The 27,781-nt window shown below is 37.4% G+C and overlaps 4 protein-coding genes across 12 annotated transcripts; 2 read left to right on the forward strand and 2 right to left on the reverse strand.

Moving 5' to 3' along the window:
* Positions 1-397: 397 nt before the first annotated feature.
* Positions 398-5,532, reverse strand: LOC124221785 (protein ABHD18). 6 transcript variants are annotated; one of them, XM_046632095.2, is made up of 9 exons: positions 4,212-5,529; positions 4,043-4,127; positions 3,685-3,867; positions 3,502-3,614; positions 3,299-3,437; positions 2,759-2,956; positions 2,240-2,618; positions 1,425-1,710; positions 398-1,027 (listed from the first exon to the last, which is right to left on the reverse strand). In XM_046632095.2, exons 1-9 carry the CDS (start codon positions 4,301-4,303, stop codon positions 967-969), a joined length of 1,536 nt encoding a protein of 511 aa, XP_046488051.1. In that variant the 5' UTR covers positions 4,304-5,529; the 3' UTR covers positions 398-966. The 6 variants fall into 6 exon arrangements, with proteins under 6 accessions (XP_046488051.1, XP_046488054.1, XP_046488053.1 ...); XM_046632098.2 differs by having other exon boundaries at positions 2,426-2,618; positions 4,212-5,528; XM_046632097.2 differs by having other exon boundaries at positions 1,425-1,668; positions 4,212-5,527.
* LOC124221795 (uncharacterized) lies at positions 5,430-6,551 on the forward strand. Its single transcript, XM_046632116.2, has 3 exons — positions 5,430-5,873; positions 5,944-6,067; positions 6,155-6,551. Exons 1-3 carry the CDS (start codon positions 5,741-5,743, stop codon positions 6,399-6,401), a joined length of 504 nt encoding a protein of 167 aa, XP_046488072.1. The 5' UTR covers positions 5,430-5,740; the 3' UTR covers positions 6,402-6,551.
* Positions 6,552-6,783: 232 nt separating this feature from the next.
* Positions 6,784-17,057, forward strand: AP-2alpha (adaptor protein complex 2, subunit alpha). 2 transcript variants are annotated; one of them, XM_046632082.2, is made up of 14 exons: positions 6,784-6,925; positions 7,953-8,041; positions 9,444-9,655; positions 9,753-9,946; positions 10,515-10,746; positions 10,876-10,984; positions 11,075-11,718; positions 11,807-11,938; positions 12,012-12,209; positions 12,289-12,629; positions 12,722-12,990; positions 13,083-13,227; positions 13,350-13,557; positions 13,614-17,057. In XM_046632082.2, the coding sequence occupies exons 2-14, from the start codon at positions 7,978-7,980 to the stop codon at positions 13,707-13,709; spliced, it is 2,844 nt and encodes a 947-aa protein (XP_046488038.1). In that variant the 5' UTR covers positions 6,784-6,925; positions 7,953-7,977; the 3' UTR covers positions 13,710-17,057. The 2 variants fall into 2 exon arrangements, with proteins under 2 accessions (XP_046488038.1, XP_046488039.1); XM_046632083.2 differs by having other exon boundaries at positions 13,632-17,057.
* LOC124221793 (tumor necrosis factor receptor superfamily member 4) lies at positions 15,836-27,573 on the reverse strand. 3 transcript variants are annotated; one of them, XM_046632113.2, is made up of 2 exons: positions 26,948-27,573; positions 15,836-20,228 (listed from the first exon to the last, which is right to left on the reverse strand). In XM_046632113.2, exons 1-2 carry the CDS (start codon positions 27,017-27,019, stop codon positions 19,764-19,766), a joined length of 537 nt encoding a protein of 178 aa, XP_046488069.1. In that variant the 5' UTR covers positions 27,020-27,573; the 3' UTR covers positions 15,836-19,763. The 3 variants fall into 3 exon arrangements, 2 of the variants coding, with proteins under 2 accessions (XP_046488069.1, XP_046488070.1); XM_046632114.2 differs by lacking the exon at positions 26,948-27,573 and adding an exon at positions 20,954-21,147; XR_011177415.1 differs by lacking the exon at positions 15,836-20,228 and adding an exon at positions 23,127-23,550.
* Positions 27,574-27,781: the final 208 nt, after the last annotated feature.

Below are 27,781 nucleotides of genomic sequence, written 5' to 3' on the forward strand. Positions count from 1 at the left end.
GGCTGTGCATATTGGTTCAACCGGCGGCCGGTAATACCGCAACTTCTAGGCGCTACCATCGCCACGTTCTTCCTGCCAACTTTTCAAGTAGACAATCAAAATTCTCCCGATGAATTCCGCTAGAGGCGCTACGTGGCTTGGCAGAAGCCTTCGCGCAAATTTCGAATGGGTATGAACGTAGATTGCAAAGTTATTTCGTTTTTTCTTATCGATATGCAACGTATTTATTCAGACAGTTGTGTAAGTTGTATGATAAATATATGACATGCATATCTATTTATATACACACACATATCCATGTCATATATACTTATTTATACGTATATATGCATAACGCAAGTTTATTTGTATATATATTATACTATGTACACACATATAAATAAGTACACGTGCATAGTATTTCATAATATATAATACATGTATTGTATAGACCGATAAATTGTACAACGATTTTATAGAAAAATATGTATATGTGTTTGCAATTCTGTAAATTGTGTATAAATATTGTACAGTATCTGTATACATGTGTTACAGAGATCGTTAAATATGAGAAGACGATAACAACCTCTTGCTTTGTGTATTATATACAACAGAACAGCTAAAACAAGTGCAAGTATTTTCTGCTTAAAATCACTAGTCAGACTCTCAAACTTCCAAATTGATTATAATACATTATTATCAATGCGTTCAGACGATTCTTATTTACAGAATAAATTGTTAGACAATTCATTCGGACATATTCTATCATTGCTTAGTGAATTTCATAAGCTGACAAACATTCGGAATTAAACAACAAGAATTTATTGCTATGATGTCAACGATTGATAAATTGTAATCATGAGGCATGTCGAAGCTTCGAAACCTCTATATTTAAACAATTAACTAAATCTAATTAATGGGGCACATGAGAATGAAGCGCAGAACCACTGAGTAGGCTGCGTTCCTCTTTTACTCATATGACTCTTGTCAGCTATTGTTTACTGGATATTTTTTCATGTATCTTGTGAACGCCTCGACGATTGTTGACCTACAAAAAAAAAAAACCGATGAAAACGTAAGTTGAATAACCATCGGACAATAGATTTATTTATAATTATTCAAATATTAATTGATCTTGTATATGAAATAAATATATATGTAATTTCTTTCTTCTTCAATGGTAATTTTGTATGTTTTCAATTATCATATATATAGTTACTTTGTAAAGCAGCCCAAATTTCACTATTTATTGAAAAAAAGTCCAAAAAAACAATGCACAAATTGACAAACAAAGAATCTTCCTGTAAGATTACCACAATTTCCTACGTGAAATAAGCGTAAGAGAAAACAGATCGAAAAATGTATATTCCTAATTTACTATCAAAGACTTATAGAGTGAAGTCCCCGGATAGAAAATAAATACTATCCCATTTCAGATCAAGTACCTGAATAGTTTCTGGTGAAGAAGATATGCTGAAACGTGACCAGCATCAATGAACCGTATTTCGGCTCCTGGCCAGATTTGTTCAAGGCCCATACAGCCTTCTCGAGGCACATATGCATCATCTCGAGCACATACCGAGATTATAAGTTCCGTATCAACTGGAACCTCGAAATTCTTGAGATGAGTACATTCGTCCATCACGCCACGCATGAACTGCAAGGCTTCTCGTTCCCTCCACTTGCTGTCTGAAAGTAGGGGATGTTTTGTGACGGGTAACGCGCACACTCCTGCTCCAAAAAGGCCCCCATTAACGTCACACAACACTGATTCAACACTACCTTGAGAGACGCGTTTGCTAATTCTTGCTTAGCTGATTCAGCCCGAGGAAGTTGTACAGGAAATTCGCAATTCAATACAAGCTAAAACGGAGTTGTTATTTATAAATATTCTCATCCTCGGATTGGCTCAGAGCAATCGAAAATCAACATTTGCCAGGCAGGATGGGAAATAACAGGTAGTAATACATAAATGCAGGAGGTGACAGAAGTTTAATTAGCTTGGAATTGTTAGTTTTTCTTTGCACAAGATATGCTGAGATAACGTAAAGTATAAGACAAAAGTAGCGAGAATTAATTGAAAAATATTCACGACGAATTGTCTGTTCTTGTCAAGTTTTTGTCTTCCAAGTAAAAAAAGAGTCAACATTTATTATTATGATCAGGCTTACCTAGGGGTTGAGTAATTGTTTCAGCAGATGCACAGAGGATGGCGGAATGGGATGCCTGACTACAAATGCATAGAAATTACCCAACTCACCTTTCAAAACATCATTGTCAGTGAATTTCAATTTGCTAGTAATAAGGTTAAAGGGAAACACTAATGCATCCGCTTTCTCCATATCGATTCTTGCCTGGTCGACAACAGTATCTTTAGTCTTATCTTTACTATTGTCTGTATTATCTTTAAAATGATCATTATTATTGTCGATACTGAGGTCAGTACTGTTTTTGTTGTTTTGAACGTCGGTGAGACTGTGTGCTCCTCGTGACAGCTTATCACCTGACATCTTTTGTTCTGATTTCGAATCGGCAGTTACGACTCGATCGGAGTCAATTGACTCCTTCTTCAATTTGTTCATCCTGTTCATACTCTCTGGATAATGTTTCGCGAAGTGTTGTCCCGCCAAGAAGGCGTCCTATAACAAGCATTTCTTAAATCATTATTTGCTCCACTTTATTTTGCATTCAATAACAACTACTTTAGCTTATAAAACGTTGGTTTGAATTTTGCATGAAAAACTATTAAGAAAATGATTTGAGAAGAATCGAAGCTTACGTCCTGTGTGACGACCTTGACCATTTTTGCTAAATCGTTCTGGTAGACTTCGTCTGCAAAGTACTGGGACTCAAGGAGGTGCCAATTAATGGATGCGCTCATGACTCCTTCAGTGAAAACAGGTGATGCGGTAGACCATGAAAGGCAGGGAACCAGAGGAATTGGCTTTGGCCAATTTGTTGCTGCTAGAGAGGCCATCTATACATTTTTCCATCATCTGTTAGAAATAAATACTAGCCACCCAATGCTTTCATGTTTTAAGCATTGACTGGGATACGGTAAAGATGTTATTTCAAAAAAGTTTCATCATAATCTATCAACCATCTCGATGGAAACTTTATTTTGCCATGGTACATCCTGAGTGAGTACAATATTTTTGTTTCTGATTGCTTCGCCGTCTTTTATACGTTTTACTATGCACTGAAAAGGTTGATAAACAATGTTTGATAGTAATAGCAAGCGTGATACTGAGGTGATAAAAATTAATAAAATCTCTCAAAAAGCATTGAAAAATTTTATAAATACATGTAAACTACTAACGTGACCACCCATTGATAGTCCGGTAAGCCCTAATGGTCCAAAGCCTTGCTGTTCGCACCAGTTTAACAGAACTATAGATTCCATTATTAAACAACCACCCATTACAAAAATGTCTGAGACATTATGCAAGCTCGAACGTCTATCAACAGATAACGTATTTATAAATAAAAGTTATGTGTACAAATTGCACAGGAGGTTCTTACATCTGATCCTTGGGCTTTCTGAGACCGTAGAATGGATTTTCAAGTAGAATAGCCCCGATCCCAGCTTCCTTGAGCAGAGGGCGAGCAATCAGATTTCGACGGCGCCAATAGAACTTGAAAGACAAATTTAAAAGTTACTAAAGAGTTCTCGCAACTGCTGTCACGCTGTTCAGTTAAACTTACGTGATCCCCTGTTCCGGCCAAATGCAAGCAAATGGGTTTGACTCGCTGGGATTCCCACTTGCGTGGCAAAACAACCTGGAAGTAAGCAGTTCGCGTCTCTTCCGGCATGAGGCCTGGCAGATTTTGGTCAAAAGGCGACTGAAAGGAGCCCTCCAAAATGTGACAGTCTGACCATTCTTCATCCTGATTATTTAAGGTTATATTTTAAAGGTTAACATTGGTGAATGCAAAATTCGTTTCATCTCTTGTTCCATTTTGAAGTCGATGAAAGTTTTTTCCAATGAGAACATTCAATACTTATAAAAGCGGTTTTCGGTAAAGTATGAGATAAAAAATTGTAAACATAGTAACACGTCACCTTCGTTATCGTTACGGGATAATTGGTGGGTATAAGATTGTAGCAAGCTTCTCGATTTGCAACAATTTTACGGAACTCAAATATCCTGTGAGTAAAAACGAAAGAGATTATAAAGAGAACATAATAGAAAGTAGGTTGAGTAGATTTCAGGTAGTTTTAATATATTTACCTCCTCAAATTTTCCGGTTTTCCCCAGCCCTTGGTGAAAAATTTTGTGAGCAAAAGACTCCTGTACACCGCATCCAAACGACTTGCGGGCATTATAGAACCGATTGTAACGTGTAAATTTATACCTATCCGGAGAATTATAATTCTCGTAAACTGAAAAACTAGATAAATTTCACCGGACCCAAAGCGTTCAACATCTTTTAAAGTATACGTCAAAATTCATACGGGTCAAACAGGTCAAACTGCACTTTGGGCTGCATGTGTTTCCTCGTCTATGTATAGGGTGTTATAACTCCACTTCGCAGACGAAATCTGCCTGAATCGCTGATCTACTAACTTTGGCACGTTTAACACCTAGGCTACAGCGTATAGAATGACAGAAATCTACGCCAATCACCGCGCAAAGATGGAATGGAGCCACATCTCGGTGTTCATGACGAACGATTAGTCGTGATTAGATTATTCATTGCTTGTTATTCGTTCTGGTCGAGATAGATATCGTCGAAATGGTTCTGTTTATCTACAAATTATGAAAAGCATGCATCCTAAATTGTAGATATTTTCGCGACCCCGTATTTTGACGTTCTGAATACGAAACCGGAAATCGCGTAAACGTTCACTACGCTATGTAGTTTACTACTCCTACGGCTATAAAAACACGTGTTTACCAACGTCGGACGTGCCGCACGGCACAACGGCGAATATACATTCCGAGAGTTTTTAAACGAGTACCTAATCGCTGTTGCTGGCGACTCAATGTCTTGTTTGTTTTGTAACGCTATGGCCTCTTAGGTATTAGCAACGCTTAATTTTGGCAGTTTATCTCAAGCTAAATTTAAATCTGGCACGTTAATTAAGATTAGTCGCCGACTATATTATTCGCATATGCATATCATATTGTAACTATCATACAATATTTATTCGTGTAAGATAAATCGACCTGAAGAATAAAATGGATACACGTAATTTATTCGTATTGTCCGGAGAATTAAAATTCATTAAAAATATACTCAATATTCAATTATTCCTGAATAATTTTATATTTTCTGATGTTGAAATGTAAGGTGCAGCTGCACATGAAACATCGCGCTTTTTGTTTGGATCAATGTAACAGTCAAATACCAAATACACACACATATTTGTTGTATGAGTACTTATACTTCCATCGCACAACGTAATTCGTTCAAGATCTATCTTATCTTGTTCTACTTTCTGAGAACTCAACGCGCCCCGTAAATTATTATCGCTGAATCGAAGGTTAACACAACAAATTGTCGCCTGCAAGATGACAAGTAAATCTGCATGACCGTAATGATGTATATTTACATCCCGGTATTTTGAGGGTACTTCAACCACATTTCAACTCTGTTCGATTTCGTGAATCCCGATAGTGCTGCACTCTATGTTTAACTTTCAAGCAGAATCCTCGTGTACGCATTTCACATGTCACTCGTTTCACGTCTAGTGGTTTTCTAACCTATTAGAATTGATTGTTGTTGTCAACCGTCGGTGATCGATTAATTGTGAATAATGCAGAACAACAGGAAAGATTTGGGTAGAAATGAAGCATTGAAAACTAAGAAGGGCGATAATAACGAGCAAACTAAGAAACCGTTCGACAAAAAAACCTACAGGTTGAAAAAGTATAGCAACAAGTACAAAGGTGACTTGAAACAATATCTCTGATAGCGACATACCTATATGCCTGGGCTAAATATTTAATGATATTTCAGTTGACCAATGGGAGGATCGCAGAAAGAAGGCTGTTCTCAGACAGTACTACAAAGATCTGCAAAAAGGTCAAAAAAATGCAGCACATTTAAAGACAGAGTCAAAAGATAACGACACAGAGACTGGGTATAGTTTTTACATAACTTGTTTGAATTCTCTTTCATATTGAAAGCTTGATATTCACACAACGTGCACTGTTCCGTCTTATTTCAGCAATCCGCAACCCAAAGGAAATGCCTTCCATGCGGCTAAGATTGAATATTTGAAGAAAAAGGATGAAAAAAAGAACAGAAGGGAAGAAGCTCAACGTAAAAAAGAAGAAAAGATCGAAGCCCTGAGAAAATATAGGGAAGAAAAGGCATTAAAGTACAAAAAGTTGTCGAAGAAAACAAAAAAAGGTCAACCCGTTATGAAAGATAGGCTTGAGATGTTACTGGAAAAGATTCAACAAACTAGTTGAATGAATCACGACGTTGATCGTCCTAAATCTACAAAACTCATTCATACTGTAAATATCCGCCCATTGTTGTGTAATTAATAATTTTTTGTGTAACAATAAAATAATGGGATAAAAAATAAAAATCTCTGAACGACATGTGAATAATTTGAATCGACGAAGAATTAATCAAAAGAAAGTTTGAGTGTTTTGTCGAAAACGCCGAAACGGATCACTCAGAATTCAGTCCCACGTATTGCGAGAACTCCCAGACTGTGGCTTGAATAATTAGGGAGCTAATAAAACGGAATCTTGTAATATTATTTGAAATTTGCCGGTCCACGGGATGGCGCTGGTTACGATAAAATGGCGCACGAGCCGCGCAGCGAAATACGAGGGCCGAGCAGCAAGCGTAGAATATAGAGCCGTCAGCTTAGCGGTTGCAAATGGCGACAGCCACGAAATCCCTGTCACAGATTCGCGTATAATTCTCGTCGTAAATATATCTGTGACTCCGCCACCCGCACGGTTATCCCTCGGTTATATTGGTGAGTAGAACCATAGCAATCAATTTATATAACCATAAGTGATCCGGTTAATTTAATAATGTTATTAGTGATTAGCGAAGGGAGGTGGGCCTGCCTATCGGGCCGAAGTTTCATCGAAATATTTTACTATTTATTCGTCAAAACTACGCCCCCTCCCGCGGAAGAAATTATCCGGTCAATATTATCGCACCGCATCGCCTTCTTGTCTAACTTATCACTTATACCGTAATAAGGCTCTTCCAAGAATTGTTTAGTTACCAGATAAGTCCGATCTTTGATTTCCAGGGGTGTGCAAAATGGGGGCTAATCAGTCCGCTGTCAAAATCCTCGCTCGTTATCACAATTAGAGTAAATCACCGCATACGAACAACAAATGGAATATTTTGGCCCATTAGTTTTCGTTGTGCAACCATCTGGTACGCTATTTATGTCGTTGGCACCATTGCCAATTGTTATTACAACTTTGAGTAGCCGTTGACAGATTTTTGCGCAAGGTGGTTTTTAAATTCAGCCCTAATACTGTTCATAATTTTTTTTTTTTTTTTCTCCTTTCTTCAGCTGATAACAATGCATAAATATTTTCATTGCCATTGACTCAACGTGCCTGCATGCGTGTCTGAAACACTTCTTGCGTTACATGTAAGAATCGTATATGTATTAGTAATCTAGCTCCGCCAGAAGCAGCTCAGTATATCTGAGTATAGATTGATTGCAAATCAATTTATGCGTTGAAAGATTGATTGAGTTTGCATTAACTAATCCAAGTGGTTTCTTATTTTTCTTAGACCTACATTTGTCAGGCAAGATTAATTTGTCGGTTTTCTTTTGTGAATAAATAAAAATTGTTACGTATCAAAAATTTTTGTCACACAGCATTCTAGGCAGCAAATTATCGACTATGAACTACGAATCAACCTCAAGTTCTAATAATGCAACACTTTTATCAGTGCTATATCAGATATCAGCCTTTTCTTTCCAGTCTACTTGCCCAATCTACTTAATAATGACTAGTTTACCTTTATCCTAGGTCGTCTGAGCAATAGGAGGCAAAGATGCCAGCCGTGCGAGGAGATGGCATGCGTGGTCTCGCCGTGTTCATTTCAGACATCAGAAATTGTGAGTTTCATTGTTATTTAAACTCATTCACTAAATCTTTGAAGCCTCAGGTTCACAAGAAATTTAATCACTAATATGGGCATGCATCAAATCTCTCTATATCATTGCTCCGGCATTTTTTTTTTGAAATTCGCAACGACCAGACTGCATTCGCAGACCGGAATACACGCTTATCGCAATTGCTATTACGTTTCTTCTGTCGATGAAATGATAATGTGCCATTGAGACTGAAGGAGATACATGATAGTCTTTTGTGGAATGGGGGAATGGGGGCGGTTCTGTGATACTGCCCCATATGTGATAGTCCGGTAGCTTCATGCCACAAACATGTAACACCTACTGTGATATGTATTTTGTGATATACATTCAACATCTCTGCCGAGAATAATCATGTTATTAATGGCATTGAGCTATCTGAGAAAAAATTAATAATTTTTAACAAAAGTATATTTATATTTACTCCATAAATTTATAACGCCGGTTTGCGTATTCTGGCATATTTATCTTTCGATGTACACCTAATGTTTTTTTACTATATTTTAATTAAGTTTTATTGCTTTCCTTACCTTGGTAAAATTCGTACGAAAATTCTTATATAACCAGTACGAAAAATTATGGCCTCTTGGTTCTGTAAGAATTGGATTTTAGGATCTTTTCCGGTTTGAATCGTTCGTTAGTGCTGCTTTTTACATATACAGCAGTTTTCCCTGCTACAAATAAAGTGAATTCCTCGAGGAAGTTGCTTTGATGGAAAATGAATCAATATTTGTAATCTACTATGCCAAATGGCCAAGAGCCATCTAGATGTGTCATTGACCATACTAGAGATTTTCAAATAGGTATATAACCGGACATTAGAATAATGTACTCTTGAGATTTAACGTGACAATTTCGTAATCCATTTTTTGCATAAAATATATCCCAATATCATGTAACAACAACAAAAAACTGTTATTATTCCTGCACGTGAGATTTATCAGAAATCTATTCAATTATATATCTCACATATGAAGCTGAAGGAAGTAGCCATAATTATAGCTGTCTTGTACGAATTAGAAAAAGAAAAAAAATGTCTGAGAGTAAATTAACGTTATATCGTTCCATTCATAGCTGGTCTATAATTAAGCTTTGAATACTTTTTGATAAAGTATGTTTGCACCTAAAAAGGGATATTTACTTACTTCAGGAATAAGGATGGTAATTTTTAGTTCAGTTCTAAGAAAATTTACAGCAATTGATGCTGAAAATTAGTATCAAAATCTGTTCTGTGGTCATACCTGTTTCTTTTTTCTCTTACATCACACATCAACGTATCTCTTGTTCACAGGATAAGTGCCTGCTTAGGTATATTTCAATTTGAATCAATTCAGCTTTGAATACTTTATTACCATCTAATTGACAGGCAAGAGCAAGGAGGCAGAGATCAAGAGAATAAACAAGGAGCTAGCAAACATCCGTAGTAAGTTTAAAGGCGATAAAACGCTGGATGGTTATCAGAAGAAAAAATATGTTTGCAAGTTACTGTTCATATTTCTACTTGGACATGATATTGATTTTGGTCATATGGAAGCTGTAAACCTTCTTTCGTCGAACAAATACTCAGAAAAACAAATTGTAAGTCATTATTTTCTACTCTAGTTTTATGTTGAACTGTAAAAATTTATTTCATTTGCTTCTGCAAAGAAGTATTTATTGAAATTTCTCATTTCAGGGATATCTATTCATATCTGTACTAGTAAATACAAACAGCGATCTTATTAAATTAATTATTCAAAGTATCAAGAATGATCTTGCATCAAGAAATCCAATTCACGTAAATCTTGCGCTACAATGTATCGCCAACATTGGCAGCAAGGAAATGGCAGAAGCGTTTGGCAATGAAATCCCAAAACTGCTTGTGTCAGGGTAAGTTGTCAAGATGCAGCACAATTCACCATTCTCTACACTATTCTCACGGTTTTACATAATCCCTAAATTGCTCAATGGATCTAGGCGACTGGATATTAGGTGACGTAAAATTCTTGTTACAGTCTTGGAATTCGCTTCTGCCATAATTACTCTATACATACTCGTTTCCAATTCTAATGTCGGTCAATGAATTTTTTGCTGCTACATTAGTCGATTAGTGGTAAATCGCTAATTCTGGCTCAGGGATTTATTTCGGTAGATAAATTTACTGCCTATCATTGTTACACCAGCAGTCGCATTTCCAATGTAGATGTCAAATCAAGATATTTTTTTAAGTTGTTACGCACATGCTTTGATACAGTGTACCCTAGAACAAATATACTTTTTAATTTTGTATATCAAAGCATTGATCTTACAAATTTCCTGTTTATTTACGGTTGTATTAATTGAACTCCGCTATCCAAATCCCACCAACACAGTGAAGATGATTTTGTAACTTTATTATGACAAAAGTAATTTTAGTAAATTGTACTGCAATTTTTGAGGGAAAATCGTAAATCCACAGAGACACTATGGACGTTGTGAAACAGAGCGCAGCCCTTTGCCTCTTGAGATTATTGAGGACAGCACCAGAGGTGGTTCCAGGTGGAGAGTGGACTTCTCGCATAGTTCATCTTCTGAATGACCAACACCTCGGTGTTGTCACAGCGGCTGCATCGCTGATTGATGCGTTAGTTAAACGAAATCCAGACGAATATAAGGGCTGCGTCAGTCTTGCTGTTTCAAGATTGAGCCGGGTAAATTTTCATGGAAAACCTGTTTTAATGTTGTAATTACTTCGAGTTTTTTCACTAGGCACTCTGTAATTATAAGTGAATGAGGACCACTCTGCTATTATTCTCTAATTACGAGTTTTTCTTGCATAGATTGTAACGGCTAGCTACACAGATTTGCAGGACTATACCTACTACTTTGTACCTGCGCCTTGGCTCTCTGTTAAACTTCTTCGTTTGCTGCAAAATTATACTCCACCTGGTAAGAAACTTTGACAGTTTAAAAAATATAAGTGTATTAATTTAAAACGTTACTCAACCAACGTTTCATATCTATACTTATTTTCTGTAGCCGAGGATCCAGGAGTACGTGGAAGACTGAACGAATGTCTTGAAACCATATTGAACAAAGCTCAGGAGGCACCAAAATCGAAGAAAGTACAGCATTCTAATGCAAAAAATGCAGTTCTTTTTGAGGCGATAAGTTTGATTATTCATAACGATAGCGAGCCAAACTTGTTGGTTCGTGCTTGCAATCAGCTTGGTCAATTTCTATCAAATCGTGAGACTAATCTACGGTATTTAGCACTAGAATCAATGTGTCATCTTGCTACTTCCGAATTTTCTCACGAAGCTGTGAAAAAGCATCAAGAAGTTGTGATACTTTCAATGAAAATGGAAAAAGACGTTTCCGTGAGACAGCAAGCCGTTGATCTACTTTACGCGATGTGCGACAAAAGCAATGCCGAAGAAATTGTCCAAGAAATGCTGAATTACCTAGAAACTGCGGATTATTCGATCCGAGAAGAAATGGTATTAAAAGTAGCTATACTAGCTGAAAAATATGCAACTGATTACACGTGGTATGTCGATGTGATCCTAAATTTAATCAGGATAGCTGGTGATTATGTTTCTGAGGAGGTCTGGTACAGGGTTATTCAAATTGTTATCAATCGAGATGACGTTCAGGGATATGCTGCTAAAACTGTGTTCGAGGTAAGAATTCTATATTGGAAAATTGTCTTCATTATAGTTGGCAAAACACTGCTGTGATTGTACTAATTATCTTCTCTATGTGTAACAGGCTTTACAGGCTCCGGCATGTCATGAAAATATGGTCAAAGTTGGTGGCTACATTTTGGGTGAATTTGGGAATCTTATCGCCGGTGATCAACGTTCGTCTCCTCTAGTACAGTTTCAACTTTTACATTCCAAAGTGAGTGTGATGCCGTATGAATATCCAGATTATTTTTACACTCATTATATTTGTCTCACCTTCTTTGTTACAGTATCACTTGTGCTCCCCGATGACAAGGGCACTGCTGCTTTCGACTTACATCAAATTTGTCAATTTATTCCCTGAAATTCGTGTTCAAATTCAAGAGGTTTTCAAGCAACACAGCAACCTACGCAGTGCTGACGCAGAATTACAGCAACGAGCTTCTGAGTACTTACAGCTGAGCATTATTGCCTCCACTGATGTCCTTGTAAGTGATAACAATACAACGTATACTGGACATTATTAATTATCAAATATTAATACGTGAATTGATCCATCTACGTCAGGCTACCGTTCTAGAAGAAATGCCAGCTTTCCCAGAACGAGAGTCGTCCATTTTGGCTGTGCTGAAAAAAAAGAAACCAGGTCGAGTTCCAGAGAATGAAATTAGGGAAAGCAAAAGTCCAGCACCTAATTCAAATCATCACACTGAAGCCCCTTCGGCAATATCAGCTGCAACTGTCAGCAATAATAATTCGGCAGATTTATTAGGCCTCTCTACTCCCCCATCTTCCCAGCCGACAAGCAACACTGGTGTTCTTTTGGACGTTCTTGGTGATATATATAGTGGAACACCAAACAATGTCGGTGCTACGAATGGTGCACAAAACACTTATAACCCTAAGAAGTAAGTACAGACTTTGAAACTTTGATTATCATTTATCAGTATCGATTTTCGCGTTTTGTTTTTTTTCATAATACGTCTATTTATCTGTATAGATTTGTATGTAAAAACAATGGAGTGCTATTCGAAAATGATCTGATTCAAATCGGAGTTAAGTCTGAGTTCAGACAAAATCTTGGACGCATTGGATTATTTTACGGAAATAAGACGCAATTTGTGTTACACAACTTTCACCCACAATTATCCTGGTCGGAGGAGGACGAGGCTAAACTATCTGTTCAAGTTAAGCCGGTAGATTTGGTCTTAGAAGCAGGAGCGCAAATTCAACAGATGATTAATGCTGAATGCATCGACGATTATAATGGTGATTTAATTGAACCGCTTTTTGCTGAAAACTTGCTAACTCATGGTCAGTTCTAACTTACTTTTCTTTTTCTTTCAATTTTTTCATTCCAGATGCGCCGAGCATGGTAATTTGTTTTTCGTATAACAACGTGCCTCAGAAAATAACAATGAAATTACCACTTACCATTAACAAATTCTTTGAACCTACTGAAATGAACGGGGAGTCGTTCTTTGCGAGATGGAAGAATCTTGGGGGGTAAGTAGTGTCACAACAACAACGTGGAATGTCTTTAAGCAAATTAAAAATTCGTGTAAGAACTAAATGTGGAATTCTGTCCTTCATACTTCTTCATTTGTAACAACGACGTTGATTTTCAGGGCAAATCAGCAACGTTCGCAGAAAATATTTAAGGCTCAACAGCCAATGGACTTGGCACAGGTCCGCACAAAGTTGCAAGGCTTCGGAATGCAACTGCTTGACGGGATTGATCCGAATCCCGATAACTTTGTGTGTGCGGGAATTGTGCACATGCGGGCACAACAAATTGGGTGTCTTTTGCGTCTTGAACCGAATAAACAAGCTCAGGTAAATTTGCAAATCTTTGACAATATGTAGGAATTCATATGTGAATGATATTATAGGCATTGCCGTATTTTCAGATGTTCCGATTAACGGTGCGTTCTAGCAAAGAATCAATGTCTATAGAGGTCTGCAACCTGCTGGTGGATCAATTCTAAGTGATCATACGTCAGGCTTGTATATCTTACATATTTACAGAGGCAGAGCAGCAAAAGAAGGCCACTTCGATCTTTACTCATTATTCACTGATGTTTCGTTTGATCTAGAGGTCATTTTCTGTTGTTTGGTCAATATTAATTATTTGTACAAGATTGCATTGTTCTCAGTTTCACACTCGCTAATTTATCACGAGCCTGTCCCACTCGTATTGCCACAGAGTTTTGTGTAAAGAAAGCTAAAAACAATGAAGGAAACTACGTACCGGTTGACTTTTAATTGACAGTATTAACCCCTGACCTTAAGGAAACATTTAAAAATATACATGTACCTTTTTCTTTTTTAAAGACGATATCAAAAAATATGTTTGACGAAATACTAAGCTCTATCGTAAATTTTCTATTTTGGGAAAAAATAAATGAAAAAATACCTGCTCAAGTTCGTCCCACTGTTCCTACTCAGCATTTCATTCCAAAAATATTTATCCTTCGCGAAGCAAGATATAAGATTTAAATTCTGTGCACCAAGAATACATCACGCGTGATGCATCTTGTACATTACAAATGATTTACAACTAATGGTAAATCGATTTCGATTAAAATTCATATGACGTTGATCGTTTATTTAATGATTGCGCTTTTCAATCATATTGCTTAATCCCGAGTAATTGGCGAGTGTGGCTTTGTGAGCAATCTTAGCTGTATGATATTATTCACATCAATGCATCTTGAAGAACGCTCAAACGATTTCTTGTAACTTGCTGCTTCGAATTGATTGTCCTTTTTTTTTTGCCAACCCGTGTTTCAACTGAAGAATGTTAATGGGTGGATCCATGGCTGGTAATCTAGGACAAATCGTAAATTGAATTTATTAAACGATTGCAAAATGATTTACTTTAGTTACGAGAGTGGTTTCGTAAATTAATTCGACGTTGTATGTGCAAGAAATATGTTCTAGACATAATAGAATATTTTTTTTCTGTTCTTTGCCCAAAATCATTGATTAAAATCTTATTTCAAGTTCTACTCACAAAGTGACAAAAATAACGTGTTGTCCAATTTAGTACGAGTATCACGTTTGAAATTCGCAGATATTCAGCTTAAAAGAAATACGACATTTAATACTGATATTCGATCAGTTTTCTTTGCCCAAGATATAACAATGTAAAAAGTGTTGGTTAATAACTACGTATTGGCTCCTAGCCAATAATCGAAAAATTTTTAATCAGTAATGATTAAACACGAGGTTTCTTTTTAAATTATTGTGTCGTCGCCAAAAGTAACGTTTCCACTAGAACCATAATATAGGTAATACTAATGGTTAGCGGGTAACTGCAAGAAGCATCCGGCGCGAGGAAAATTCTTTATAACATTTCAGAGGTAATAGGCATCAGCAAAATAGATTTTTACTTGTTTAATATTGTTATTAATACTACTTTTATTATTATTACTATTTTTCTCTGGAATAATATCAATGCAGATATGCTGCAGTGCATAACCGACAGTCGACATTTACTGTGTAGTAGGTGGAAAATGAGTTTAAAAAAAAACTAGAAAAAACAAAAACAAAGTGTAAAATCTAATTGAATTGTAAATAAGTTTTTGGATTAACTAGCTTCCAACACAAGATCAGCCAAAGAAGAGACAAGATTGCGGTACTTTCAGCCATAAGAACTCTAATCTTATCCATAATTGCAACTCTGTTCTATATGATCTTGTTACCTTAGCTTTTTATTTCTTAGTTAGAAACTGAATATATGTTTATCAAGATGTATATTTTCTTTTCCCTTGAATGTACGGTAGTGTAAATTTTCACTCTACTTTCTTCCCTTTCTTTTGTGCTTCTGTTTTTTCTTATTTCATGTCCATTAAATACTCGGTTTGGTTGTGTGGTCAGGTATATGGTCACACCACTGAAATGTTTAAAACTCATTTTTAGAGACGCGTTGTCAGTAATAATTGTGTATATAATTTCCAAAGCTGCTACTTGATCAGATGCTACGATGGAGAATTTGTTGTAACGTTGAATTTTCTCCCATCTAAAATGAGATAAAATTGCACTCATTTCGGCACGTAAAACAACAAAGTACGGATTCCTAGAACGCGAAAAAATCTTTTTAATCGATCAATGGCGCACGGATCCGTCTCTGACTGGGTAGAAGATAGGGAATAATGAATCTCAGATGATCTACGATGCGCTATTATTTAGTATTTATTTTTTTCTCCTATTCGCCGTTGGTACACTTTATCAATGCAAAATGTTTTTTGAATTATTGCCGACAATAGGTACGATATCACATTGTGACTGTATACTTGGGTCACAAATTCCTCAACACCGTTAATGGATTTCTAAGAAATTACGGTATCAAATAATTTTACAAGAAAGTTGAAAAAAAAAACGCCATTTATTCCTTACTAGTTTGTACACGTTTATTGTACAAAAAAAGTGTATCTGTAAACATAGCTAATTAATTTAATAGTTACGTACCTCGGTCACAGTCATATACATTGTGGTCCTATGTTATTAATCCTAATTATTATTATTATTATTATATTACATCAGCGTCAATCATATTAGCATGTTATTTTGTGAACACTGCAAAGTTGATTTTTATATTCTAAGATAATAACAATGATCGGCCCTGATCTAGAATTAACTTTGCAGACGTTTATTTTTTTTGTAATATTCGAATTATTTTGTATTGTTTAGATCTATATACATGTTTGTAAGACATCATTGATTTATATATTATTAAACAATATAACATCTCGTACAATGTGTGTATTTGATTAATTTTGTTATATTTTCTTGCTTCGTTTTAAAAGACATGGATTCAATGCTCACAGATATCAACTTATCCATCAGAATCATATCGAGCTTACTTACTCTAATCTCATTTCAATATCACTCCTCCGTCATCTTGATATTTCCATAAATCAATGTATAAAAAAGTGTTGCTGTGTAGATTATCGTATAAAACGTAACGAATCAAGTAAAATAACGAGTAAATATAATTTATCTGCTCGCATTGAATCCATAATGTTGAGAGGACAATATAAATATCTTCACAATTAGATTATATACGTAAATGTAATATCGGTGGTCGAATTGTGACGCTATATTTCGCTGTAGTTGAAAAAGCAAGTGGGTTAAATTGGGTCCATGCATTGAACAAATGTTGTCAACGATAGTGAGTTACTTGTACCCTATTTATAAGAAAAACACGCTCATTGTAATCTCTCTCTGTCTACGTCGGAACTAAGTAGTGGCAAATTTTTATAACAGATGCAGCGGATTGTTATTAAAATATGTCATATTGATAGTCTGCATAGTCGAAAAAAAAAAACAAATGTACGATGAAATACAAAATAAATTAAAGACCAGAAAAGCCCGAAGTAAAATTGAAGAAATTTAGTTTCGCGGAAGTAATACAGTAGACTAGAAATCTATAATACTCATTACCTGCTTCTGTATATTAGGTACTACATACGTATAGTTAATTTACGAACTAAAAATGCAATGAAAGTAATTCCATATGGATACACGATAGGCCATTCTATGTTTCGAAGAATGAGTGTACCTAAAAGAAATGATAAAACCGAGATAGGTGTGAAGTGCAAAAGAAACAAAGACGAAAGAAAAAAAAAAGAAAAACAGCGTGAATTTATAACTATTAATTATGGCATATTTATAAACAGCAAGAAATGTTTAATATTACGAATACATATTATGTTATATTACGTTGTAACACGCTGGGCATAAATTAACGGGTGTAGAGGCTCGTTTGTAATTAGCTATGTTATATTGTATTAGAACAGACATAATCTTTTGCTGTACGTTGCTAGGGTGTCGCACGATGTGAAAGAAACGAGTTCTCGTGTCGTTGAAAGTTTGAAGCTTGAGGATTTCGCCTCATTGAGCTTTGAGGATTATTATTTCTGTTCAAAAGTTGATTCGCGCATTAGAACGCGTTATCAGTTATTATCTGTCTTTCAAATTTGCCTATATCTACGACTTTCAATATCATATATATATCGTACATATATATATATATATTTACGGTGAGATCCTGAAGCTTGATATACATAAATTTATTCATATGAATTGAGTGTTCAAAAACAACGTGAATTCAGTGAAATCTGTGGATATTTATGTACAACAGTTTTAATTTCAATTTTTTACCACTCGTGTATACTTATAATAATAATACGTATACCTACAACAGTATACAACACAGGTAATACCAAATCTGTATAAAATGTTACGATGTAATTAAAATATATAATATATAAATATACAGAGTCAAATAAACGACGAATTAAATTGGTATACCTATATGAATAAAATTTAAGAAGTAATATATTGGTATTAATTAATAATTGTATAATGCTAAGAATTATTCGATTAAATTCAAGCATTTATTCTAGCACTTGTAATCGCCGACGAGTTAGTAGTGTGATTTTTTTCCCTGCAATTTGAATTCTCGCTTGTCAATCTATATTTAAAGAAAATCATGTATCCTTACTCTTTAGACAGTTGACGAATATTTCCGACCCGATACGCTGAATCGTTGCAAATTAATTTACATATGCCTTATTCAGTTGTAGATTTTCTTCAAAACCGTTGGTGAAAACGAAGAGACGGCAAAAAAAAAATGTCATCGATTTTGTACATGTACTCGACATTATTACAATACATTTTCGCACTCGTTAATATGTGTGCAAATCAACCTAATACAGATTTTTCGCAGCATTCATTTCATAGCATTCCTGTATAATCAGTTACGTGAAACCTGCCAGCTAATTATTATTATAAATATTATAACTGCGACAGTGTGCTGCCCCTATAAATACCTCTATATATGTACCTCTAGGAGCCTAGAACGTTGTTTTATCTAGGAAAACAACGTCTCCTTTGAATGTAGATAAATATTATTTGTATGTATAATCGGGAGCTATATGGCATGTTTCTGTACACACGATTGGAGGAAAAAAAGTAACTAATTTGCGAATAATTGGTAAATTGTAGAATATTATTTACTATAAAAATGAGTATGTAATATACATACGCTTATGCATTATGTAGCTTAGTTGGAAATTATTTATAGTATTGTAGGAACCATCAATTATAGACACACACACAAATGCAGACATAAGTTGAGAGAAACACTGATTGATTATAATATTGTTATATGAACGTACAGCCAGTATCGTGTGCTATATTTCGTATCGTATATACGATATACATTCACGTATATGTATATATAATATAAACATTATTATCACCTTAACCGTAAAGTGTAATCAATAATTAAATAAACATGTACACTGCTGTTTAATGCTTGTCGTCGTTCATTCTTCTCAAGATTCGGTTATTACTCGTTATATTCGGTATGCTCCGAATCGAAATGATTGTAGTGAAGAAAAAGAGAAACATAATAATAGAAGAATAAAAAAAAAAAAAAAAAAAAAAAATGCTTTCGCGGCTTGAACCATACTTATCTAACGTTATATTATTGACTAGTTTTACGTACGAAATAAAATCCATGTTCTTTGCTCTTCGTATCTTTTTTCGTACTTATTTCTTATTCCAGTAAAGGATTAAAATCAAAAATTGTAGACAAAAAGTGATCCTGTAACAACGAAACGTCTGCATAGTTATAAGATTCAGTTCGCTGCAGGTATTACTTGTGTTGTTTGTTCTTGTTGTTGTTGTTGCGAATAATTTAAAACTGATCGTGAAACATCGGAGGGAAGATAATATGATTCTTCAAACTCGCGATTTTATACTCTAGTATAGCACCGACGATCTGTTCTCGCATATTTGATAATATTATAAATTGTATTTGGTATATATGTCACGTAACGCTACGACGTACACGCTTTTTCTTTTTTTTTTTTCTTCATCAAAAACGCCGAGTTTCTCACTCAGCAGCAAGCTCTCAATTAAATCCGATTATCGAGCCACCGAAAGGTTTTACTTTTATCTTTCAAATCTCGATATATCGCCCAAGAATCTCGGAGTAATTCTTATCGGTGAAAAGCCGAATTGTTCCGTCAATAATTGATATTCCGCAATTGAGCACCGGCGGCAGCCTCGACGTCCTCTCGGAGTATAATTTCCCTGCCATCCATGTCGAACCTCTCCTCGGGCTCGTTAACCAGGACGCTCTGTTCCCCGGTGTTGGCGGCGTCCTCGGGCGCCAGGAAGAAGTTGAGGCCCTTGCACTTCCGGCGGAAGTCGGGGTTCTCCGAGGCCTCGTCCGGGCCCCGGTGACAAGAGTCGCAGACCGTGTCGGCGCGGCTCGTGCAAGGATGAGCCTCGTAGAGTCCTGGACCGCATCTCGAGCATATCCAGCAGGGGTGGACGCTGTGGTGAGGGCTGTAAGTGCCCTTCGTGCATTTTCCACATTCCGTGTCTCGGCCCTTCGAGCATCGCGACGTCATCCCCCATCCTGGCTCGCAACGTCTGCACCGAGAATCGCCTCGGTGATGACGAATGTGCGGCCGGCAGTCCGATAACTGCAAAAAAAGAATTAATGGGTCAATTTTCAAACTTGTCACACAGATACGATTAAAATATCGGCATTTTTTCCAGCGGAGCTTTTGTAGCTAAGCTTACTGTAAGGAACTTTCGGCGATCGGATAAATTTATTTATGAAAGCCAGGTGCGTGGCGACGGTGCAACAGGTGGAACTCGGCGCGGCGAGTTTTGTAATTCGAAATACCTGAGGCCTACAGCGTACCTTACAATCGGTGAAAATATATTTGAGAAAAATTGGTTAAACGATCGCCGGGAGGATCGAGTACCTGAAAATTATCCTCGGTTTCATTGACAAGCTAATCATTCTTTTCGACGAAGAAATTTTCGTCGCACACTGAGGGGAATAAAAAAAAATGCTCGATCGCTGCGTATTCCGATTTGAAAGTTCTTTCCTCACCTTCGCCGCACAGACGTAAATGAGAAATTGTTATCGTCGTTTAAATAATCATATTATCATACGTAGTACCGACAGTTTGTAAACACGGGAATTATATTCGTTGAATACAAGCAGCATCTGTCGTCTCGGTATAACGTTCGTCGAGAGTTTAACGAAGCTGCATCGCTACAAAGGTATCGAGCCCCGAAGGCACGAGAGGGTTTGCAGCTGACGCTTTATCCAGACAGGGATAGAATAAGGCCGGGTGTTGCTCGGTGTATGTGAAAAAAGATAAAAAATAAATGGGATACCCGTAACACAACATACCCGCATGGTATCCGATCCTCGATCTGATGATACTAGATAGAACCGTTGATCCGAAAAACGAATACGGACCAATTTTCACGCGTGCGTTCGAAGCCCCTCAACGCTGACGTGGAGAAAATTTTTTTCACGCACAATTGCATAAGAAATCGACACGGACCTTGCGTAATACGCTACTGTTCGATTTCAACAATGCTGTACACAGATCAATTCGTGACACTACGCGTAACTAACGCGGAAATAAGTCATCGGGTCGCTACGTGCCTTCTTATTTATTACCATAATTTACCATAGTTTAAAAAAGTCAATTATATACACAGTAAAGTAGCAACGAGGAACGAAGCAGCTCGGACTTGATTTCAAACGAGCCCTTCTCCACTACCTTAAACCGTTGACTGTATAATTTGTGTAAATGTTGCAATTCCTTTCGGTATTGAAATCAACGCTATTCTGAAAGTCTCGTCTTCCATTTCCCACCCACTTTGAGAGCGCGTTTCGTACGATTTAACAAAAATTTTGAACCTACCCAAAGAATCGAATTCCAAGTTTCCGTTATTTCACATGGAATTCGTAATCGATCATTATTATCATTACTATTATTATTATTATTATTGTTATTGTTATTATATACGGCGCGTGTGTCGTCGAGAAGATCCAAGACTTCTCGTCGGTCAATTACGGTGCCAATTAAGCGACTTCTCAGGTTTAACGGGCAGCTGGTCAAAGCGGTTTTCAGTGGGCACGCGCCACCGATCTTAACGATTCGGGACTTCGGGAGCTGCGGGCCAGATGTCAAGTAAATTAGCACCGGGCCTCTCGACCTCCTCCTCACCTCCGCCCATCGTGCTTTTCACCTGGACTTCAACGTATGTGTATACATATATATGTATAGATAAGGCTACATTGCCGGTAGATCGTTAAAAATAACTACCTATCAGACTTAATCGGTGCAACCAAATATAGGTATTGTACTTTCTTCGAGTAAACACTGCAGTTGCGTCGTTTGATTTTGCCGAATATTTTTTCCCGCAAACGAACTGAATGATTCGACTTCTGTTAGAATTATATGAATTTCTCGAGTAGAATGAATTATTTTTTCATACGTTTGATTGTTCAATTTGAGGAATAACTTGTGTTTGTAGATTATGAAAAAACATGAGTTATTCGAGTATGGTAACTGGTAAGAGTCGTTCAGAAAACTATACATACAGTCGAAAATCGTATAAATGTATTGATTCGAAGAAATTTTATTAGATATCACATAAAATAGATATTTACCAAACGTTGGCTAGCCGAGTCAACAATTAATAAGAGATATTATTTGATGTGATTTGAAATTCTTGTCTTTCGAAAAGTTGCACGTATCATACGTTTCGTCTCGTTCAAGTATATTAACGCAATGAATCGACGATCGATCGACGATCCCTGGATCGTTAAGCCGAAGGCTGCTCCGAGACGCAGATGCGCAGGAACACCTTGCTGCTCCGAAACTCTCGGAAAGTTGATGCCGAGACACCTTTGCACCTTTACACTTTTTACCTGCAGTTGCAGACCTGCAGCTGATTCCGAAGTGCGTAGACGCGGCCGCGTTTTACACCAGAATTACAGTTTTTTTCTTTTTTTCCTGCCTCGAGTTCGAACCTGGCGAATAAACCTATAACAACAAGTCGGAACGCGCAATCGCGAATTGCGTTTTTCTCCGACACCGCAGCGCCTTCTCGGAGGTATTTTACGACGGTTTGTGAAGCCGAAGGATCCAGCGGAGCCGTAAATCCTTTTAACGCTTCTACCCGCGGGATCCATCGATCGATAAATCCGCGTTGCGGTCTACCGGCAAGTGCAACAGGTACGACTCGAGTCTAGACAAAGCGTTGGAATTGCGCTCGCGATATTTGCGAAAATTTCCACGGACAAATTGCCGCTACAATGCACTTACAAACAAATATAACCTGGGACTTTTTTTTTAATCTCATATTTCAGTGGTAAAGGGAAGAATAAGTTGCTCGTGTACTTGGTGTTCTCTTTTCACATTTGAAACAAAGTTGAAGGAAATACAACAGGTTTGATAAAGGTACTGTGTTTAAAATTTTGAATAAAAGTTTTTCAAATGCGAAACTGAAGTTTGTTTAATTGTTATTTATGATAAATATTTTTTTAAGTATATATAATTCTTCGTACAAAAGTAAACTTAATTTAACAAAACTATTTATTCTTTTGTTAGTTACGTGGGAGAAATGAAAATTTGACATCTAGAATCCAGACTCAAAATTCGCGTTGACCGGTGTTGTGTTTAAATATTCTACTTTATGCGGGTATGAAAATTTTTTCCAATGAAACTTCGCTTTTGAAAAATCCGAGTTCATTCGCTTTTCACTACCCAATTTTTTTTTTTTCAACGCCGTTTTGAAGGTGCATTACGTCATCGGCCTGCAACAATATCCGGCACGTTTAAGCTTCCGGAATCCGGATGACCGCGGTCAGCGCACGTGCATAATTGCAGGCAACGTCGAGTTGTCGTTTTCCTGCAGGTATTACAGGTACAACGTACCTGGGTATGTATTTTCTCCATCTGTCATCGGGGGTCGAGTGAAGCCAAAACCCTGAAATTATTTAAATACATACACGTACATTATACACGTGTACATTCCTCCACTTCCGACTTCCCTTCCCCCGACAACGGAAGTCGCTTGAAACAGCTGCCCATCCCTTTTCCATTTCTACACCTCGGTCGTTTTACCTACTTTCATGATATTTCGTTAAATTCTACTGGAATAGAACAGAGCACGTAACTCGATCTGCACGCGTCTACCGATTAACGATTTATTTAATTAGAGGTTGAATTCTCACAAACGATTTCGTTATTTCTAATTTAATTTTCGGCTTTTCAACAATTCGATTCCGCGTCAATTTGCACTTTAGCTCAAACTCGTTGATAATATATATTTAACTAAATTGGAATATCAAATTCTGCAGATCTGCCGAGTACTTTGAACCTAATGAATTATGCATGCTTAATCAAAGGTAAAAATGTTTTTTTCTTACACATCGCGTTGCACATGCGGATTTCTGGATCTCATATGCGTTCACCTCTTAAACTTTGCCGAAAAAATTAACAACCTTGCTGCGTGCATGGCGGCAAATGCAGCCAGGTGGGAACTAGACTGAGGGACTTGAGATCGCGGTTAAAGATCTCCTCCAATTAATTGCGCGGTGAAATTATTACCACTTCCGACTCCGGGGCTTGTAGGGAACTGCACCCTTGGAGAGGAAGTCGAGAGCGTCTGAATTGCCCTGCGGACGCGGAAACGAAGAATAAAGTGAGGTAAGAAAGTTCTACAAGAAAATCTCTGCACGCGTGCATGTATAATAGTCGTACAATCGTTTGCTTGATTCCTAAAATATGATGCAAATAATCCGGGAATAGTTGAATTGACTTGTTCGGCAGGTTGGTTCAGAAAAAATTAGTACATATTCTGAATTTCGTTACGAGTTAATCGCACATTGAGTAATAATTTATCAAATTATTATATTTGTCAAAAAAGAAAAAAAAAAAAAAAATGTCCCTACGAATTGGTAGAAAATAGTCTTCTCAATAAAATGAGTCATCGTAATAATTGAAATCGAATGAATCTGTTAGGTTTTGTAAAAATTTTGTAGCGATATGAAATCAAGCTGTCCAGCTTTTTGTTATGATTCCAGTAAGTTGTATTTTTGTTTGTGTTTTTAAAGAGATCTTTGTAGCTCACAAACATGTCGATTTTAGAAATATTCAAGATAAAATTCTCTCCTAATAAAATTGTTTTTTGGGCAAACAAACTTCTGAAAACGATCATCGAAGCCCTGCTAAAATCGATGGTCGTTCCAATTTTTCGCTTCAAAATATTTCACCTGTTCGCCTCACCATTATAATTATAATTACTTTACTGGCAGGTGTTATATCTCCTGTAAAAAAATTCGTCGCTCTCCTCTCTCATGAATTATTAATGAAATAATGAATGCAGCCTATTTACCGGACCGCTCGACTGCCGTGGCTAATCGTGGGACCTTACCTTTTCCATTATCTCCTTGTTGCCTTCAAGCTCGCTCTCTTTCTATCTCTGTCTCCCCGCCGACAGGGAGAGAAACAAGCACTGGCGGAAATGGGCGGTGAAATTTGCCGCTTTTATATAAAATGCGTTTAGATTAACGCGCGACGGACGTGTTGTTTCAACGTGAAAATTATAGATCACGTGGATCTGCAGCTTTTCCAAACCAAGTTCAGTTTTTGCCGTAAGAAACTGTCGGCAATAAAAATATTTCCATCATTCTTAGACGTAAAATTTTTTTAAGTGCCTTACTGATTGTCGGACGTTTTATTTGAAAATTGTACGGTTTCGTGCCTTTGCGATGATTGCATGTATTTTTTAACGTGGTTTTCTTTTTTTTTTTATTGCGGAATTGTTAGAGAAAATGAATTTTCTGTTCTAAGTAAATAAAATGACGTATCACTCAAAATTGTGATACCAATTGACATAGATGCATACAATACGTATATACGAAATGCGAGATCGGTATTCGGATCGTAAATTTTCAGTCTAAAAATTATTAATTTGCACAAATTATTTCCGAAAGCGAAATCGACAGATTTTCGGGTAAGGCATGAGGCGTAATGAAGCAATGAAACTATACAAGGCTATCTTATCTCCCTACGGCAACTAGTGGCTATAACGAAGCGACGGTAATTACGTTATTGCGCAATTCTTCCTGTCATGTAGTCCAACAGATAGATTAATAACAATAAACGAACGTCACCATGCCAGCTATTTTCTAGTTGGATGAAATAATTGGCTGTGACATGCCATCAACCGGTTGATGAGAAGCGTTCATTCCGCACGGCTCGATTTTCTCTCTTCCTCAGGTTATTATTATTATACCATTGGTTTAAATCCATCGATTATACGACGATTTTAATTCACCTGCATCCGATTGGATATCGTTCAAAGTATATTGAGGGGGAAATTCTACGCTCGAGTTAATTCCCGCGGCCGAATCACGCCGAACAACGGAGTTACCGGGCCTTGAGTTAATGAATAAAAAAAAAGAGAAGAGAGGAAAAAATCATTTCCTTCGTAAAAACCGATTGTGTATATTGCGTTATTTACCATGCCAGGCGAAGCGTATCAGCTGATTAAACGCTGTACGGCAAAGCAATAATGCCTGCTTGCCTGCCTGTCCGCATGAAGTACCGTCAGAATTACCTGCAAGGTACGCAATTCGTGCCATCGAATTCCGCGGGGGCTTTCAAATTTCCACCGTTGCGATCCCCTGCCGTCGATTCGAATTATTTGCGTAAACGTAATTGGAATCGGTAATCGAATCTTGTTTTCATACCTACGTTGGATACACCATACAAGCCGCTAATCCCCAAGGAGAACGCTTCTGGCAATCACGAATTACAGATCGTGCGATCGTTACAGCTGGCGAAAATTGGCAATTCTGATAACTCTGGTAGTCTCACGTGAAATGCCAAGAGTAATTTTTCGTCAAACGTTTATTATTTCGCTTATTTCCCAACGTTTAAATTGTACTTCGTAACGTTTAGCATGCAGCAAAAAAAAAACCTTGCGGGACAAAAACTTTTATACACTTCTCATTTTTATTTCAAAATCTTTTTCCTTCACCTTACGAACTCGCGCCGCAACAATTTTTTTAGCCGTGAGGCTCAGATCGTCAAGATCCTTCTTAAGACGCTCGTGCGTCTTTAAAGGGTCGATTTAAGGAATCGATGAACGGACCAATTTCCCGTAGTATCCTTCGCTTCGAGACAGGAAGTGAGGGCTGACGAATCGCCGAGAGCATGGGAATTCAAGATAATCACGATCACCCGGCTAACGAACGGATTCGTACGAGACTCTTGTTTTCCCGACTATATTTCTTGCTTCACTTTTGAACCCAATTTAGTCGGGGTAATCTGCCTATAACGAGACTGATTTAATTATCGTCGATAAAATGACTCACCTGCAATAACGCTGCCAGCAAGCAAACCACCAGTGCAAAAGCGACGGCCAGTCGATTATTTTCGACGAACATTTTACCCTCAGACGTGGAATGATCACGGCAAGATCCACAAGATTCAAAAATGTCTCTGTCTCCTTATCCAACTGACGACAGTATCAAGACCACAGGCACTGCACTTTGGCGTGGAATGACAGACACCGGTTTTGCGGTTGAATTTGGATCTTTCTTTCCCGGATGGTACCGGAGAAAACGCAGTCCCAACACTCGTCGCTTCGATCACCAAGGTAGAACCGGAGGTCAGGATCTTCGGGGCGAGATGAGGACCGGAGACGAAGACGCTTCTCACGGCTTGAGAAGACAACGGTTACCTCTAGATTGGGACGAATCGGACATTGGCTCTTCGTGATTGCTGTTTAAACGTCGACGGAATGGCGAACACTCAACATCCGGTTTGCCCCGGAAGCCTTCAAAGCCTGCACATATTCACTCGAACCCTTTACCGAAGAAATGAAATCGGACAAGTCACGCGGTCCTATGGGCAAAAATTCAAGCAATATTTCTCAGCGCCATGGTTTGAGTTCAAAAATAAATTGCACCGGGTTCACTGCCGTGCGACACCGTCGACAACCGCGTGGTGAGTGAAGTGAAGGCACTCTGTAGAGCCGATTTTCCATGGCTGCAGCTCGGAGCACGCGGTCGACGGTCACGTGGATATCCCGATACCCCCACCTTCGCCAAAGCCCTTTCTCCTCGAATACCAACCCTTGGTATTATCGACTATGTTTTGCCCACCTAGAGACGAGCCCGACACCCTAAAAAAATGTCACCGAATCG

The sequence above is a fragment of the Neodiprion pinetum genome, chromosome 6 (assembly GCF_021155775.2).
Source record: "Neodiprion pinetum isolate iyNeoPine1 chromosome 6, iyNeoPine1.2, whole genome shotgun sequence".
NCBI classification, from domain to species: Eukaryota; Metazoa; Arthropoda; class Insecta; order Hymenoptera; family Diprionidae; genus Neodiprion; species Neodiprion pinetum.

Coding starts and splice junctions, on each gene's coding strand:
- LOC124221795 (XM_046632116.2), top strand. CDS start 5,741: ATGCAGAACAACAGGAAAGATTTGGGTAGAAATGAAGCATTGAAAACT. Junction 5,874..5,943: donor GTATAGCAACAAGTACAAAG/GTGACTTGAAAC, acceptor ATGATATTTCAG/TTGACCAATGGGAGGATCGC. Junction 6,068..6,154: donor GATAACGACACAGAGACTGG/GTATAGTTTTTA, acceptor GTCTTATTTCAG/CAATCCGCAACCCAAAGGAA.
- AP-2alpha (XM_046632082.2), top strand. CDS start 7,978: ATGCCAGCCGTGCGAGGAGATGGCATGCGTGGTCTCGCCGTGTTCATT. Junction 11,719..11,806: donor CTGCTAAAACTGTGTTCGAG/GTAAGAATTCTA, acceptor TATGTGTAACAG/GCTTTACAGGCTCCGGCATG. Junction 13,558..13,613: donor AACCGAATAAACAAGCTCAG/GTAAATTTGCAA, acceptor ATGATATTATAG/GCATTGCCGTATTTTCAGAT.
- LOC124221785 (XM_046632095.2), bottom strand. CDS start 4,303: ATGCCCGCAAGTCGTTTGGATGCGGTGTACAGGAGTCTTTTGCTCACA. Junction 3,868..4,042: donor ATCCCGTAACGATAACGAAG/GTGACGTGTTAC, acceptor TTAAATAATCAG/GATGAAGAATGGTCAGACTG. Junction 3,615..3,684: donor TGGCCGGAACAGGGGATCAC/GTAAGTTTAACT, acceptor TTGTCTTTCAAG/TTCTATTGGCGCCGTCGAAA.
- LOC124221793 (XM_046632113.2), bottom strand. CDS start 27,019: ATGTTCGTCGAAAATAATCGACTGGCCGTCGCTTTTGCACTGGTGGTT. Junction 20,229..26,947: donor TGCTGGCAGCGTTATTGCAG/GTGAGTCATTTT, acceptor CTTTTTTTGCAG/TTATCGGACTGCCGGCCGCA.